This window comes from Triticum urartu, chromosome 3A, assembly GCF_056163025.1.
Source record: "Triticum urartu cultivar PI428250 chromosome 3A, HENAU_Tu73, whole genome shotgun sequence".
NCBI lineage: Eukaryota > Viridiplantae > Streptophyta > Magnoliopsida > Poales > Poaceae > Triticum > Triticum urartu.
Genome location: NC_141875.1, coordinates 669,871,748 through 669,888,079, shown reverse-complemented (window position 1 = coordinate 669,888,079; position 16,332 = coordinate 669,871,748). Strand labels below are relative to the sequence as shown.

At 43.7% G+C, this 16,332-nt stretch overlaps 1 protein-coding gene across 1 annotated transcript; it reads right to left on the bottom strand.

The window, feature by feature from the left end:
* Positions 1–369: 369 nt before the first annotated feature.
* LOC147981331 (uncharacterized) lies at positions 370–15,372 on the bottom strand. The gene is made up of 4 exons (XM_087515936.1): positions 14,385–15,372; positions 14,143–14,272; positions 476–782; positions 370–393 (listed from the first exon to the last, which is right to left on the bottom strand). The coding sequence occupies exons 1-4, from the start codon at positions 15,370–15,372 to the stop codon at positions 370–372; spliced, it is 1,449 nt and encodes a 482-aa protein (XP_087372062.1).
* Positions 15,373–16,332: the final 960 nt, after the last annotated feature.

The following is a 16,332-nucleotide window of genomic DNA, read 5'->3' as shown; positions in this document are numbered from 1 at the left end:
CGATGGCAATGGCAACGGGACGGACAATGCTCCTGGGGGTGAAGAGAAAATCCCTGCACATGAAAAGCACCGGCACAACCAACATAAGCACTCGTAGAACAATCTAATAAATACATTATCAACATCATCTCACAGTTGACAACCATATATATGTGTAGCAAGACTAGACTCCCGGGCTTGTCTTCTCCAATCTAAGCATGTTGCAAAAAACTGAGCATTTAATTTCCTACGAGCATTAATCAAAAGTTGAAATTTTGCCTTGCAGAACAACCATATTATGGACAAGCACAAGGCTTCCTTATACTAAAAAATTTAGGCAGAAGATAATGGAAAGGGATAAATCCATCAGCAAATCATCCATACATCCATCTACGCATCCATCCTTACATACATCTATAAATCCATCCACATATACTGCAATCCATACAGCTATCCATCTAAAAGAATACGAATAGAGATGGGGAGCGGTGCTCACCGTGGGGTGGGGCAGAGGGGGGCTTGTGGCAGAGGGGGAGGTGGTGCCCCGCTTCGGTGGTGACCAGCGGCGACGGATGCGTAGGCGGGAACCGACGCCGGTGCTGCCAACGGCAGCCGTGCCGCTAGGGCAGGGGGGACGGCCCGGTGGCGGTCGCGCCATTGGAGGAGGACGGGTGGGCGGCACGGTGGAGGCTGGGACCAGCTGCGGTGGCACGGTGGAGGTGGAGACGGGCAGCGACGGCGTGGTGGAGCCGGGGACGGGCGGTGGCGGCGGCACGGTGGAGCCGGGGACGGGCGGGCATAACCTAGTGCGGTCGAGACAGACGAATCGGGATGATGCAGTTGGGTGGGGGATTTTCATTTCTTAGTTTCCATTAATTTGCCGTCAGTGGGACCAAAAGGAGACATCAAAGAAAGGCTTGGTGCCAAGTTTTTTTTTCTATTAGTTCGCTGTCAGGAGGACAGCAGGCAGACGACAAAGCAACTGACTTTGCCTTCAGTAGATAAGAAAAACAGACGGCAAAACTGGGGCACCATTACCTACCATCAGACTAGACACGTGTCCATCCTTTGCCGTCACTCAGTGAAACAACAGATGGTGAAGAGCCAGTTTGCCGTCTTGCTTTCTTTGCCGTCATCCTTTTGCTAGGTTTGCTGTCAGCCAGTACGCTCATAGACGGCAAAGCAGAGATTTGCCGTCAGTCATACTTTGCCGTCAGCAGATGACGGCAAAACATTCTTTGCTGTCTACCCCGACGAAATGCTGATGGCAAAGCCGCTCACTGACGGCAAACTAGCAGTTTCCTGTAGTGGTAAATTGGAGAATCTTTTGATCATGAAGGACAAGATTGCTACTACTTCATCACCACCACCTCCTTCTTCATCACCAAAGGAGACTTGAGTATTGGGTATGGGCACTCCCCTTGGATTGTGCCAAGCTTGGGGGAGGTGCCCTGGTATCGTATCGCCTCCATTATCTTTTACCTTTACTTATCTTGGTTCGATTCATAGTTATCTTTTGCTATGGATGAATAAAAGTTTAGTTTGATCCTTTCTTTTCGAGTGTTTGCTTAGTGATCTATCCTTGTAATCGTGTGCGAGATATATAATAAAGTTTAGTTTGAGTTTAATTTTCTTTACTTTCATGTTCAATAAAAAGAAAGGAAATAAATGAAAAAGATCATATGTTAATCTTATGGTAAGTAATGACACCACATAAGGAAGAGTATAAGTATAAAATTGTATTGGAGAATGTCAAACATAACATTGGTCAATGATGCAATTCATGAAAAAATTAATAAGGGAAGAGAAGATTCACATGCAAATATACTATCTTGGACATCTTTTGTGATTGTGATCCCCCATCAAAATATTATATGCCAAAATTGTTGACGTTGGACAAGGAAGGCAACATAATGATTTATGTTTGTTCATATTCACATAGAAGTTATATTGGCATAGATCCTTCAACATGTGGTGCTTGCCCCCCATCTTTCCTAGCCAAAAATTACGCACTAAATAGAGATACTACTTGTGCATCCCAAAACCCTTAGACCCATATCTTGTTTTGAGAGTCCACCATACCTACCTAAGGATTGAGTAATATCCTTCAAGTAAGTTGTCATCGGTGCAAAGAGGTAATAAAAAATTACTTCTAAAAGTGTTGGATCATTTAGTGTAAGAGAAAATTGATGTAACATCCCAAATTTTTAATTTGGAATGTTATACATTAGACCATCATTCCATAGCATATTTTATTGCTTTTGGTGGATCCTAGAAATTCTACGCAACTCAAGGACCCTCGGAGAGAGTTGAGAATTTCGTTATTTTCATATGTGAGTTTTCTCAAATTTTGAAATAGGGATCATTTGATTTTATTTATTTTATCTTCAATTATTTCTATTATCAAAATATGAGAGAGGGAATAAAATGAATTTCCCAAAATAAAGAAATATTGAGGATTTAATAAAAAATCAAATAAGATTTTATTTTGGTTTTATTTACTATTTTATTTGAATTTAGGAAAAATTGCATGTTTTTAAAAATTGCATTTAGAGCCAAAAAATGTTCATCCTGTTCTAAATATTTTATTTAGACGGAGAAAATTTGTTTTGCCATTTTTAGATTTTTTTATTTTTTTCCTAGATTATTTTAGGCGCAGCGAAATTGTTTAAAAAAAGAGACCCGCGCCCGACTGGGCCAAGGGCCCAGCCGAGCCAGGCTGGCCCAGCCGCCGCCGCCTTCCCGCCGGACTCGAGGAGGAGTCCGAGCAGGAGCCGCCGCCGCCCGTCGCCTCCTCCCCAAGTCAACCCCCTCCCTCTCTTAAATAGTCGCCCCGCCGCCGCCCTCTCCTCACCCCACCGCCCCGCACCGCCGCCCGCCGCCGCCGCTGCCGCACGCCGCCGCCGCTTGCCGCCGCCCCACGCCGCTCGGAGCTGCCGCCCCGCCACCTCTCCTCACCCCGCGCGCCTTCCGGAGCCCTGCCGGAGAGCCGCCGCCGCCGAGGTAGTCGCCGGCCGGTTTTTGAAAAAAAAACTGATTCGGTTTTTTTTGAAAACCCTAGTTTCCATTTTTTTTAGATGAATAGATCGGTTTTTTCCGGTTTATTTATTTAGCGAGCGCCCGTTCGTCCGTTCGTTTTAACGAACGCATTTTTTGTTTAGTTTCTGTTAACGAACGTTCGTTCGTTAACTGTTCGTCGTTTTTCTTTTCTCGGATTAAATCCGCGTTTTTCTGATCGCGATCTCTGATCCGATGTTCGTTGTAGTTTATCTTTTCGCTCGTTTATCAGAATCAGGCAATTCAAGCGCCTGGAGTTTTGTCTCGAAACCCTCTTTCCGTTTAACCAACTCAAACAAGTTTTTGCCGCTGCAAAAATTGCCTTAGATCCAGAATAGTAAACGAAGCTTGTTTCGTTTGCCGTTTGTCTTTCGTTGCTTAGTTCGTTTTGATTCTTTTTGCCAACCAAAGTTTTTAAGTTGAACTTTCTGGTTAGATCTTTTGTTCGAGTTTTACCTGTGCATTAGTTGAGTACTTATTGTATGCTTGTTTGTTTGCGATAGAGTACCCGGAGTGCGCCGCTTGCTACTTCGAATCGCTAGGTTTCCCGGATCATCAGCAAGGCAAGTAACACTTTGATCATACCTCCTACTACCCAGTTTTATTGCATTAGATCAATCCTCACACATTGCATGATTAGGATCTAATTAAATTGTGGGTTTGGGGAGTAGTTGAGGTAGAACCTATTACCTGTTTGTTCTCAAACCTTTGGGAGTTACTCTATGTTTGCTTATTATTGCTATGCTATGCTAGTAGACGTGGATTGGGTGAGTGTATCCATGACAGATGTGAGATTGTTAAATTAATGGTTTATCTAAGGTGGCAACTTAAACACACATCTGGGTGGATTGAGGCACCTGGGTATTCCAGCGATTGCCTGTTTTCTTTTGGACCGCCACCCAGGCTCAAAGGGATCATGAGATTATTCATACTAGAAACTTCCGTGTGCAGCCACAAGCTACTATGGGCTCTAGCATGGTTGACTAAGTCATGCGAACTCTTACAGTGGAAGACTAGCAGATATAGGGGATGTAGGTTGGTACGGTCTACCCGTTCGTAAGGCACTAGCGCTTCTGAAAGACTATGTCTCGGTCATCCGTTTCTCAAACACCATGCAGTGCGAGAAAACCAACGGAGGAGATCGAGTCTTGTGGGGAAAAGTGCGCAAACCTTTGCAGAGTGTATAAACTAATCATGGTTAGCCGTGTCCCCGGTTATGGACATCTTGAGTATCTAGTACCTGGATTTTCATGTGAATCTCATCATGTTACTCTAAAGTTAATTGTTGGGTTTAATGATGATGCTTAATTGGGATTGAGAATGCTGTCAACCATTCTCAATGTTTAACAACTACCATGATAGTTAAATAAAATTTATTCCTTTGCAGTAGGGAAAAATTGGCTTTACGCAAAATTGTAACCATAGAGCTTTCCACCAGCCATATATGCATATAGAATAGCCATATTCTTGTATTACTCTCTATGTATTACATTGCCAGCATATTCCATGTGCTGACCCGTTTCGGGCTGCAACGTTAATGTTGTAGACTTTTCAGACGATGATTAAGGTGCCTTTAGGTCATGGTTCTACACTCAGTGATGCCGTTGGAGTTGATGGACTCACCTATCTTCCAAGCCTTCCGCTGTTACCGTTATTAGATGGCCTTAAGCCATATTTATTGTAATAAGTTCTCTTTTGAGATACTCGATGTAATAAGTGTGTGATTGCTACTTTGTTATAAATCTTTCAAGTACTGTGTGGTGTCAGCATTACTGATCCAGGGATGACACCGGAGCACAGAGATTGGACTGTTTGAGGTCTGGTCGCTACAAGATGGTATCAGAGCACACACTGACTATAGGACACAGCCACTAAGCTAAAGCCCTAGATCACTACCTACTCTTCCCCTTCTGACCTCTCATCTTTTCTACTCTTTTAGGATGGCGGATGCAAGGAACAAGTTCATGCAACCGGATGAAGATACACCCTTTGGACGTCATTTGAAGGAAGTCACTAGATACCTGAACATAGGAGTACCAAGCTTCATCAGAACCTACAATGCCGCATTACCTGAAGAAGGGCGTTGGATGATTCAAGTTCAAGTTCCAGGAAGGACGTTCATGCCATTCACTGAGCCCATAGAGTTCTCTTTTGATGCACCAAATTGGAATCTAGGAAAGAGCATGGCAGCTCACATCGCCATGGGACGCATTGGAGATGTTTACCGCAATGATCTCAAGGATACTATCTACCAGATTTGTGGGTGCCGAGATGAGCACTGGGAGATGGTCAGCTCCAAGAAGGATAGATCAATTGCAGCTTTTATCCAGGAGTTAAACCAGCACATTCGACGTCAGGAGAACCAGATGTGCGCAGACATGATAGATCTGAAGAAGGCGAGGACAGGAATCAAGGAACTAGAGGATGAACTCAAGGCTACACGTGAAGATTATGAAGAGGAAATAAAAGTATTAGTGGAGAAGAATGACGATCTTATCAAGAAGATTGGGATATTCATGGGAGGCCCTACACTAGTAGAAGAAGACGAAGAACCCAAGGAGATTCGCTCGGAAGACTACATCATCATCGATGACACCACCTCGGATCCTGATGATAGCGATGATGACTATGTTGATGAAGCCGGAGCAGATATCATGGAGTCTGCAACCGAAGAGTATTTCTAGTAGACCACCCCAACAGTAGTAGTAGTCCACCATGTAAACATAGTAGTCCGAGCACTTTTGCGATAGTTAGATCGATTGTATGCCCTTGTTTGATTGAATGAAGTGAATTGTTTGCTTTTGCCTCATGTGCATATGGGTAGTGTTTTCTCTTTAGACCCCCTCTATTCTTAAATCTCATCTTTTCTAAACCCTCAGATGCCTCCGAGACGTGACCCCAGATTTACCTTCCCACCGGAGCTCACTCAGTTGATCCAGCAGCAGAACACATTGATGCAGTTGCTAGTTTAGAATCAGAATCAGGGAAACACCAACAACAACAACCCACCACCACCACCACCACCTGTTGATCACTTAGCCCGTTTTCTTAGGCTGAATCCACCGGTGTTTTCCAGTAGCACCGAGCTGATAGTAGCAGATGATTGGCTCCGCAAGACAGCAAGAGAGTTGACCACGGCAGGATGCACAGATGCGGAAAAAGTGAAGTTTGCCGCACATCAGCTGGAAGGACCCGCAGCATCATGGTGGGAGAATTTCACAGCCACTTTCCCTGTCGACACTATCACGTGGGACCAGTTTCAGCAAGCTTTTCGTACTTCCCATGTTTCAGCAGGAGCTATGGCCATGAAGAAGCATGAGTTCCGCAATTTGCGCCAAGGAGGACGGACAGTTGGCCAGTATGTGGAGGACTTTAGTAAGCTAGCACGTTATGCCCCAGATGACGTTGCTACGGATGCAGCTAAGCAGGAGAAGTTTCTGGAAGGACTGAATGATGAGTTGATCATGCAGTTGATGGTAGCAACCTTCAACAACTACCAGGAGTTGGTAGATCGTGCTCTCATGATTGAAGGGAAGCAGCAGCAGATCGAGAACCGCAAGAGGAAGTATGGACAAGGGAAGTACAATTCTGGAGCTCAGCAGAAGCCACGTTTTACCCCTAGACTGGGAGGACATTTCCAGCATACCCATGGAGGAGGTAGCTCGCACAATCATAATGGCCCCAATACTGGTAATGGGAATGGAAGAAGCAACGGTCAGCACCGCACCAACGCATCAACCCCAGCCAAGAAAGACCTGAGCCAAGTCACTTGTTTTAAGTGCCAGAAGACCGGACATTATGCCAACGAATGTCCTGAATCATAGAATGGAAATGGCAATGGAAGCTCTGGGAAGAAGCCGAACCCTTTCAACAGGGGACAGGTGAACCACGTTAACGTGGAGGAGGTTGAAGAGCAGCCGAATGCAGTAATCTGTAAGTTTTTGGTTAAGTCATTTACTGCACTCGTTCTTTTTGATACTGGTGCATTGCATTCATACATATCAAGGGGATTTGTGGATAAGTATAAACTACCAGCCCAAGCCCTTAGGTCACCCATGTTAGTAACCTCGCCTGGAGCAGAGTATATGGCTAGCCTATGGTGTGATCGGTTACCATTAAGGATTGGTAACTACGTATTTCCCTCAGACCTAATAGTGTTGGAATCTCAAGGATTGGATGTGATATTAGGTATGGATTGGTTGTCAAAGTACGAAGGGAATATTGAATGTGCCAGCAAGTCAATTTTGCTTACCACCCCAGAAAGAAGAAGGATCAAGTATGTATCACGACATGCGCCAAAAAGGACTCAAGTAAATTGTCTAACAGGAGTTGTGCAGGAGGAAGTACCAATAGTGAAGGATTTCCCTGATGTATTTCCAGAGGAATTGCCAGGCATACCACCGGATAGAGATATTGAGTTTTTGATTGAACTTTTGCCAGGCACAGGGCCAATATCAAAGAGACCATATAGGATGCCCGCAAAGGATTTGGTGGAGATTAAGAAGCAGATTAAGGAGTTACTGGATAAGGGTTATATTCGCCCAAGTTCTTCGCCTTGGGGATCGCCAGTACTTCTAGTAGAAAAGAAGGATGGATCATTAAGGATGGTTCTTGATTATCGAGGATTGAATGAAGTAACCATCAAGAACAAGTACCCACTACCAATGACCAATGATCTGTTTGATCGATTGCAAGGAGCTAAGGTATTTTCCAAGATCGATCTGCAATCAGGATACCACCAGTTGAAGATTCGAGAACAAGATATACCTAAGACGGCTTTTACCACCAGGTATGGGCTGTACGAGCATACTGTTATGTCATTTGGTCTGACTAACGCACCTGCATATTTTATGAACATGATGAACAAAGTGTTTATGGAGTTTTTGGATAAGTTCGTCGTAGTGTTCATTGATGATATTCTGGTTTACTCAAAGAATGAAGAGGAGCATAAGGAGCATTTGCGTTTGGTGCTTGGTAAACTCAGAGAACATCAATTATATGCCAAGTTTAGCAAATGTAAGTTTTGGTTGAAGGAAGTTGGATTTCTCGGACACGTTATATCCGGAGAAGGTATAGCAGTAGATCCCACTAAAGTTGATACTGTGACCAATTGGGAAGCGCCAACAACAGTTGGAGAGATCCAGACTTTTCTTGGACTCGCAGGATACTACCGGAGATTCATTGAGAATTTCTCAAAGATTGCGAAGCCTATGACGGAGTTGTTGAAAAAGGATACCAAGTTCATATGGACTGAGGAATGTGAGGCCAGTTTCCAGGAATTGAAGAAACGTTTGGTTACATCACCTGTGTTGATTTTTCCAGATCAGACCAAGGATTATGAGGTGTATTGCGACGCTTCACGTCGAGGACTTGGAGCAGTGCTTATGCAGGAAGGAAGAGTTGTTTCTTATGCCTCACGACAGCTTAAGCCTCATGAGTTGAATTACGCTATGCATGATTTGGAGTTAGCAGCTGTAGTGCATGCATTGAAAACCTGGAGACACTTTCTCATTGGAAATCATTGTGAGGTGTACACAGATCACAAGAGTTTGAAGTATATTTTCACGCAGAAAGAGTTGAATCTCAGGCAAAGAAGATGGTTGGAGCTCATCAAGGATTATGATATGAGATTACATTATCACCCCGGAAAGGCTAACGTAGTAGCTGACGCGTTGAGCCGTAAGAGCCATGTCAACACCCTAATGACGGGAGATTTACCAAGGGAGTTAGCTGAAAATCTTCGTGAGCTATATTTGGAGATAGTTCCGAGAGGCTATGTAGCAGCATTGGAGATTGAGTCTACTTTGATGGATAAGATCAGAGAAGCTCAAAGGACTGATAAGGAGGTTGCCTCTATAAAGGAGAAAATGAGCAAAGGAAAAGCTAATCGATTTCGTGAAGATGAGCACGACACCTTATGGTCTGAAGACCGTGTTTATGTACCAAATGATTCGGAGATCAGGAAGTTAATTCTGCAAGAGGCACATGATTCACCATATTCGATTCACCCAAGAAATACCAAGATGTATTTGGATTTGAAGGATACTTTCTGGTGGACCGGAATGAAGAAAGATATTGCGGAGTATGTAGCAGTTTGTGATGTATGTCAGAGAGTAAAGGCAGAGCATCAGAAGCCAGCAGGATTGCTACAGCCATTGCCGATACCCGAATGGAAGTGGGATAAGTTAGGCATGGATTTTATTACGGGTTTACCCAGAACTCGTTCAGGCTATGACTCAATATGGGTTGTAGTTGATCATTTGACAAAGGTAGCCCATTTCATTCCAGTGAAGACTACCTATACCAGTGCAAAGTTGGCAAAGATATACATGACCAGAATCGTATGTCTGCATGGAGTTCCAAAGAGCATTGTATCAGATAGAGGAACCCAGTTTACCTCAAAGTTCTGGAATCAGTTGAATGAAACTCTGGGTACCAGACTAGAGTTTAGTACAGCTTTCCATCCGCAGACAGATGGATAGACTTAGAGAGTCATTCAGATTTTGGAGGATATGCTGAGAGCTTGTGCGCTAGATTACGGATCTAGTTGGGATGAGAATTTGCCATATGCAGAGTTCTCTTACAACAACAGTTATTAATCCAGTTTGAAGATGGCCCCTTTCGAAGCCTTGTACGGAAGGAGGTGCAGGACCCCGTTGTCTTGGGATGAAGTTGGGGACCGTCAGTTGTTTGGACGGATCTGATTAAGGAGTTTGAACAGAAAGTGAGGCGCGACAGGCTCAAGGTAGCCCAGTCCAGGCAGAAGAGCTACGCAGATTCTAAATGCAAGGAGACAGTTTACGAAGTCGGAGACCGAGTTTATCTTCGAGTATCACCACTTCGAGGAGTTAAGTGGTTTGGAGTTAAGGGAAAGTTAGCGCCACGTTTTGTATGACCATACAAAGTTTTGGAACGTATGGGAGAAGTAGCCTACAAGTTGGAATTACCTGAAGGATTATCAGGAGTTCATGACGTGTTCCACGTTTCCCAGTTAAAGACGTGCCACGCAGAGATGGCTGACATACCGCTGAGAGATACAGTGCCGCTGGAAGCAATTCAGTTGGACAGTAATTTGGCCTATGAGGAGAAACCAATCAAGATTCTAGATTATGCCAGTCGAGTCACCCGCAGCAAGGTTCTCAACTTTTGCAAAGTTTAGTGGAGCCACCACACGGAGGATGAAGCCACCTGGGAGCGAGAGGAAGAATTGCTAAAGGACCACCCTCACCTATTTTCTAGCCAACCCGAATCTCGAGGGCGAGATTCATCTTAAGGGGGGTAGGTTTGTAACATCCCAAATTTTTAATTTAGAATGTTATACATTAGACCATCATTGCATAGCATATTTTATTGCTTTTGGTGGATCCTAGAAATTCTACGCAACTCAAGGACCCTCGGAAAGAGTTGAGAATTTCGTTATTTTCATATTTGAGTTTTCTCAAATTTTGAAATAGGGATCATTTGATTTTATTTATTTTATCTTCAATTATTTCTATTCTCAAAATATGAGAGAGGGAATAAAATGACTTTCCCAAAATAAAGAAATATTGAGGATTTAATAAAACAATCAAATAAGATTTTATTTTGGTTTTATTTGCTATTTTAATTGAATTTAGGAAAAATTGCATGTTTTCAAAAATTGCATTTAGAGCCAAAAAATGTTTATCCTGTTCTAGATATTTTATTTAGACGGAGAAAATTTGTTTTGGCATTTTTAGATTTTTTTATTTATTTTTTCTAGATTTTTTAGGCGCAGCGAAATTGTATTTAAAAAAAAAGAAAGAGACCCACGCCCGACTGGGCCAAGGGCCCAGCTGAGCCAGGCTGGCCCAGCTGCCGCCGCCTTCCCGCCGGACTCGAGGAGGAGTCCGAGCCGGAGCCGCCGCCGCCCGTCGCCCCCTCCCCAAGTCAACCCCCTCCCTCTCTTAAATAGCCGCCCCGCCGCCGCCCTCTCCTCACCCCGCCACCCTGCACTGCAGCCCGCCGCCTGCGCTGCCGCACGCCGCCGCCGCCATGCGCCGCCCGGAGCCGCCCCCTGCCGCCTCTCCTCACCCCGCCGCCTTCCGGAGCCCCTCCGGAGAGCCACCGCCGCTGAGGTAGTCGCCGGCCGGTTTTTGAAAAAAAATCGATTCGTTTTTTTGAAAACCCTAGTTTCCGTTTTTTAGATGAATAGATCGGTTTTTTTCCGGTTTATTTATTTAGCGAGCGCCCGTTTGTCCGTTTGTTTTAACGAACGCGTTTTTCATTTAGTTTCTGTTAACGAACGTTCGTTCGTTAACTGTTCGTCGTTTTTCTTTTCTCGGATTAAATCCGTAGTTTTTCTGATCGCGATCTCTGATCCGATGTTCGTTCTAGTTTATCTTTTTGCTCGTTTATCAGAATCAGGCGATTCAAGCGCCTAGAGTTTCGTCTCGAAACCCTCTTTCCGTTTAACCAACTCAAACAAGTTTTTGCCACTGCAAAAATTGCCTTAGATCCAGAATAGTAAACGAAGCTTGTTTCATTTGCCGTTTATCTTTCGTTGCTTCGTTCGTTCTGATTCTTTTTGCCAACCAAAGTTCTTAAGTTGAACTTTCTGGTTAGATCTTTTGTTTGTGTTTTACCTGTGCATTAGTTGAGTACTTATTGTATGCTTGTTTGTTTGCGATAGAGTAGCTGGAGTGCGCCGCTTGCTACTTCGAATCGCTAGGTTTCCCGGATCATCAGCAAGGCAAGTAACACTTTGATCATACCTCCTACTACCCAGTTTTATTGCATTAGATCAATCCTCACACATTGCATGATTAGGATCTAATTAAATTGTGGGTTTGGGGAGTAGTTGAGGTAGAACCTATTACCTGTTTGTTATCAAACCTTTGGGAGTTACTCTACGTTTGCTTATTATTGCTATGCTATGCTAGTAGACGTGGATTGGGTGAGTGTATCCATGACAGATGTGAGATTGTTAAATTAATGGTTTATCTAAGGTGGCAACTTAAACACACATCTGGGTGGATTGAGGCACCTGGGTATTCCAGCGATTGCCTGTTTTCTTTTGGACCGCCACCCAGGCTCAAAGGGATCATGAGATTATTCATACTAGAAACTTCCGTGTGCAGCCACAAGCTACTATGGGCTCTAGGATAGTTGACTAAGTCATGCGAACTCTTACAGTGGTAGACTAGCAGATGTAGGGGATGTAGGTTGGTACGGTCTACCTGTTCGTAAGGCGCTAGCGCTTCTGAAAGACTATGTCTTGGTCATCCGTTTCTCAAACACCATGCAGTGCGAGAAAACCAACGGAGGAGATCGAGTCTTGTGGGGAAAAGTGCGCAAACCTCTGCAGAGTGTATAAACTAATCATGGTTAGCCGTGTCCCCGGTTATGGACATCTTGAGTATCTAGTACCTGGATTTTCATGTGAATCTCATCATGTTACTCTAAAGTTAATTGTTGGTTTAATGATGATGCTTAATTGGGATTGAGAATGCTGTCAACCATTCTCAATGTTTAACAACTACCATGATAGTTAAATAAAATTTATTCCTTTGCAGTAGGGAAAAATTGGCTTTACGCAAAACTGTAACCATAGAGCTTTCCACCAACCATATATGCATATAGAATAGCCATATTCTTGTATTACTCTCTATGTGTTACATTGCCAGCATATTCCATGTGCTGACCCGTTTCGGGCTGCAACGTTAATGTTGCAGACTTTTTAGACGACGATTAAGGTGCCTTTAGGTCGTGGTTCTATACTCAGTGATGCCGTTGGAGTTGATGGACTCACTTATCTTCCAAGCCTTCCGCTGTTACCGTTATTAGATGGCCTTAAGCCATATTTATTGTAATAAGTTCTCTTTTGAGACACTCGATGTAATAAGTGTGTGATTGCTACTCTGTTATAAATCCTTCAAGTACTGTGTGGTGTCAGCATTACTGATCCAGGGATGACACCGGAGCACAGAGATAGGACCGTTTGAGGTCTGGTCGCTACAATTGAGCGTTGTACGAACTTGTGACGGCAAAGAATAAAAGCGACAAACTGCATAATAAAGGTTGCTATCATAAGGGGCAATATAACGTGATGTTCTTTTGTACTAAGAGATTCATGATAGAACCAAAAAGCGCATGGCAACCTCAGCTTCCCTCTGCGAAGGGCCTATCTTTTACTTTTATGTATTTACTTTTATGCAAGAGTCAAAGTTTTCTCTCTATTCCTTTTTATTTTCTCTTTTGGCAAGCATAATGTGGTGAGGAAAGATCTAGGCACATATATCCAGTTGGATATGGGTAGCATGAGTTATTATTGTTGAAATCACCCTGGAGGTGAGTATGTTGGGAGGCGAAACGATAAGCCCCTATCGTTCTATGTGTCCGGTTAGAACTTTTGCTCATGTGTACGCGGTGAGTGTTAGCAATCATAGAAGACTATATGATCGTTGAGTATGTGGACTTGCCAAAAGGCTCTGATACATGACCCTTCCTGAAAATATGATGGATTGTAGTTGCAAAGTTGACTGAGAACATAGGTTGTTGGTTTTCAATAGAGTTTATGCTTTATACTTCGATGTTCTAATGAATTGTTACGTGTTCATGAGTAGTCTATGATAGAAGTTTTATGATAAAAGTTATATGATAAAGTTTTATGTTAAAGTTTGTTTCTTTTATAATAATATACATGATGCTTCTATGTCTGCATTTTATTTTTATCGACACCTCTCTCTCTAAGCATGTGGACATGTTTTTCGATTTCGGTTTTCGCTTGAGGACAAGCCAGGTCTAAGCTTGGGGGAGTTGATACGTCCATTTTCCATCATGTTTTCCTACTATTATTTATGATGTTTTTATGCATAATAATGCTCTTTGGAGTAATTCTAATGCCTTTTCTCAAGTGGTGCCGAGTGTTCAACGACTTCACCTTTCATGAAGTTCTTCTTGTCTTGTTTGAATGGATGGTCAGGACGCAAATGTTGTCTATGAAAATCGAAGCAAGAATACTTGCGACCATGTTGCAACCAATGGCACTTCATGCTTACCTTGCACCTTGGGCATGGGAATCTCCCATGCACAGACCACCCCATGAAAAGTGAATACGCCGGTAAGTCATGAAGTGAGAACTGGTACCAAACATCCATTGTGAAGTTCTTTTTGCTAGCAGCATCATATGTCTGTATCCCATTCACCCAAGCTTCTTTCAACTCATCTATCAGTGGTTGCATGTACACACTTATATTCTTCCCCGTATACTTGGGTCCTGGAATTATCAACGATAGGAACATGTGCTTGCGTTGCATTATGGCGCCGGGGGGGGAGGTTGAGGGGAACAACAAACACGGGCCAGCAACTATATGTCTTTGACACCATACCAAACGGATTGAACCCATCGAGTCCGATGGCAACTCGTGCATTCTTTGCCTCTTTTGCTTTCTCATGATGTATTCGATCGAAACTTTTCCAAGCTTGGGTACAAGACGGATGTATCAGCATCGGTCTCCCATGATCATCTTTGTCGTGTCTTATCCCATATTTGTGCCATGTCATCTGTTTGGCTGTATTTTCGTTCAAGTAAAGGCGTTGAATTCTTGGAAAGATTGGAAAATATCGAAGAACATTTGCCGGGACTTTGCTCTGCTTCTTCGTACCATCACTGAGGTCTCTCCTGACATACCTAGAGGCTTTGCACTTGGTGCAATACTTGTCATCGGCATACTCTTTCGTAAATAAGACACATCCGTTTGGACAAGCATGTATCTGCTCATAGCGCATCTTAAGTGCACAAAGGATTTTCTTCACTTCATACCAAATTTTAGCCAGTTTGTGACTTTCGGGGAGAGAGCGACACCAAGATGTCACCATCGAATTAAAGCAATCTCTGCTCATGTTGAACTGGGTCTCTATAGACATTGCTAGTGCAATGGCATCCAGTTGACATTGGTTTGTGTGGTCGTGAAGAGGTTGTGAGGAATTCAGCATTTCTAAGAAGGCCCTCGCAGACTCCTCCGGTTCTTCCTCTGATCCCTCTTCACGTGCATCGTTGAAGTCAGCTACGATGTCAACTATCCTGGTACCATTGTTGTCGGTTCGCCGACGCACCACCTCCTCTCTACTACGTTCAGGCTTGCAATGAAGGGTCCACCGGGTATACCCACGCTTAAACCCATGCTTCTGCAGGTGCACACACATTGTCTTCTTCGATTGTTCTCTGCCATTGCCACACTTCAAGTAGGGGCACCAACTTTTTCTTTGGCCTCTAGCGAATGCTGCCTCTACAAATTCGTTGGTCTTCGTCACCCATTTAGTGGTCATGCCAGCCTGACTAGGGTGTCCAGTGTACATCCACTCATGATCATCCATACTGGTAGTTGCACTGATAGTAGGGGCACCAAATTCATATTCATCAAGATATGTATAATGTAATTAAGACTAGATACACAGCTAATTACCATTGTCATATTATTTACACCATGGTTTTACTTTTTACCATACAAAAGGGAAACGTGCATTCATGGATTGAATCCTATCTCTAAGTGGTAAAGATGGGTCCTAATCCCACCCGAGTACGTGTAGATTGGGTTCGTTTCCCGTGCTCTACTCCAGTCCTCGGCAAAATTTCAGCAGCACCTCCCCGTTGTTCTCCAGATACACGTCTCGACAACAAGCCGAGAGAATGTGCACCCGGAGAACAACGAGGTGGCGCTGACGAAATTTTGCTGAGGACCGAAGTAGAGAATGGGAAACGAAACCCAATCTACACGTACTCGGGCTGTCCATGGATAACGTGGACAATTCGAAAGGACGACGGTTATAAAAATGCAAAGACATGCATATTTATAGATGCCACCCTTTCGAACAGGAGACGCCTAGGTTATGAGACTTGACATGAAAATAAAATCTAGTGGCATTGGCATGACGACCGGAACGAAGCAAATAGGGGAGGGGGAGGAGATGACAGTCAAGTTCACCCCGAGATCGTAGAGGCGGTAGTGGAACAACGATGGCAATGGCAATGGGACGGACAATGCTCCTGGAGGTGAAGAGGAAATCCCTGCACATGAAAAGCACCGGCACAACCAACATAAGCACTCGTAGAACGATCTAATAAAAACATTATCAACATCATCTCACAGTTGACAACCATATATATGTGTAGCAAGACTAGACTCCCTGGCTTGTCTTCTCCAATCTAAGCATGTTGCAAAAAACTGAGCATTTAATTTCCTACGAGCATTAATCAAAAGTTGAAATTTTTCCTTGCAGAACAACCATATTATGGACAAGCACAAGGCTGCCTTATACTAAAAAAATTAGGCAGAT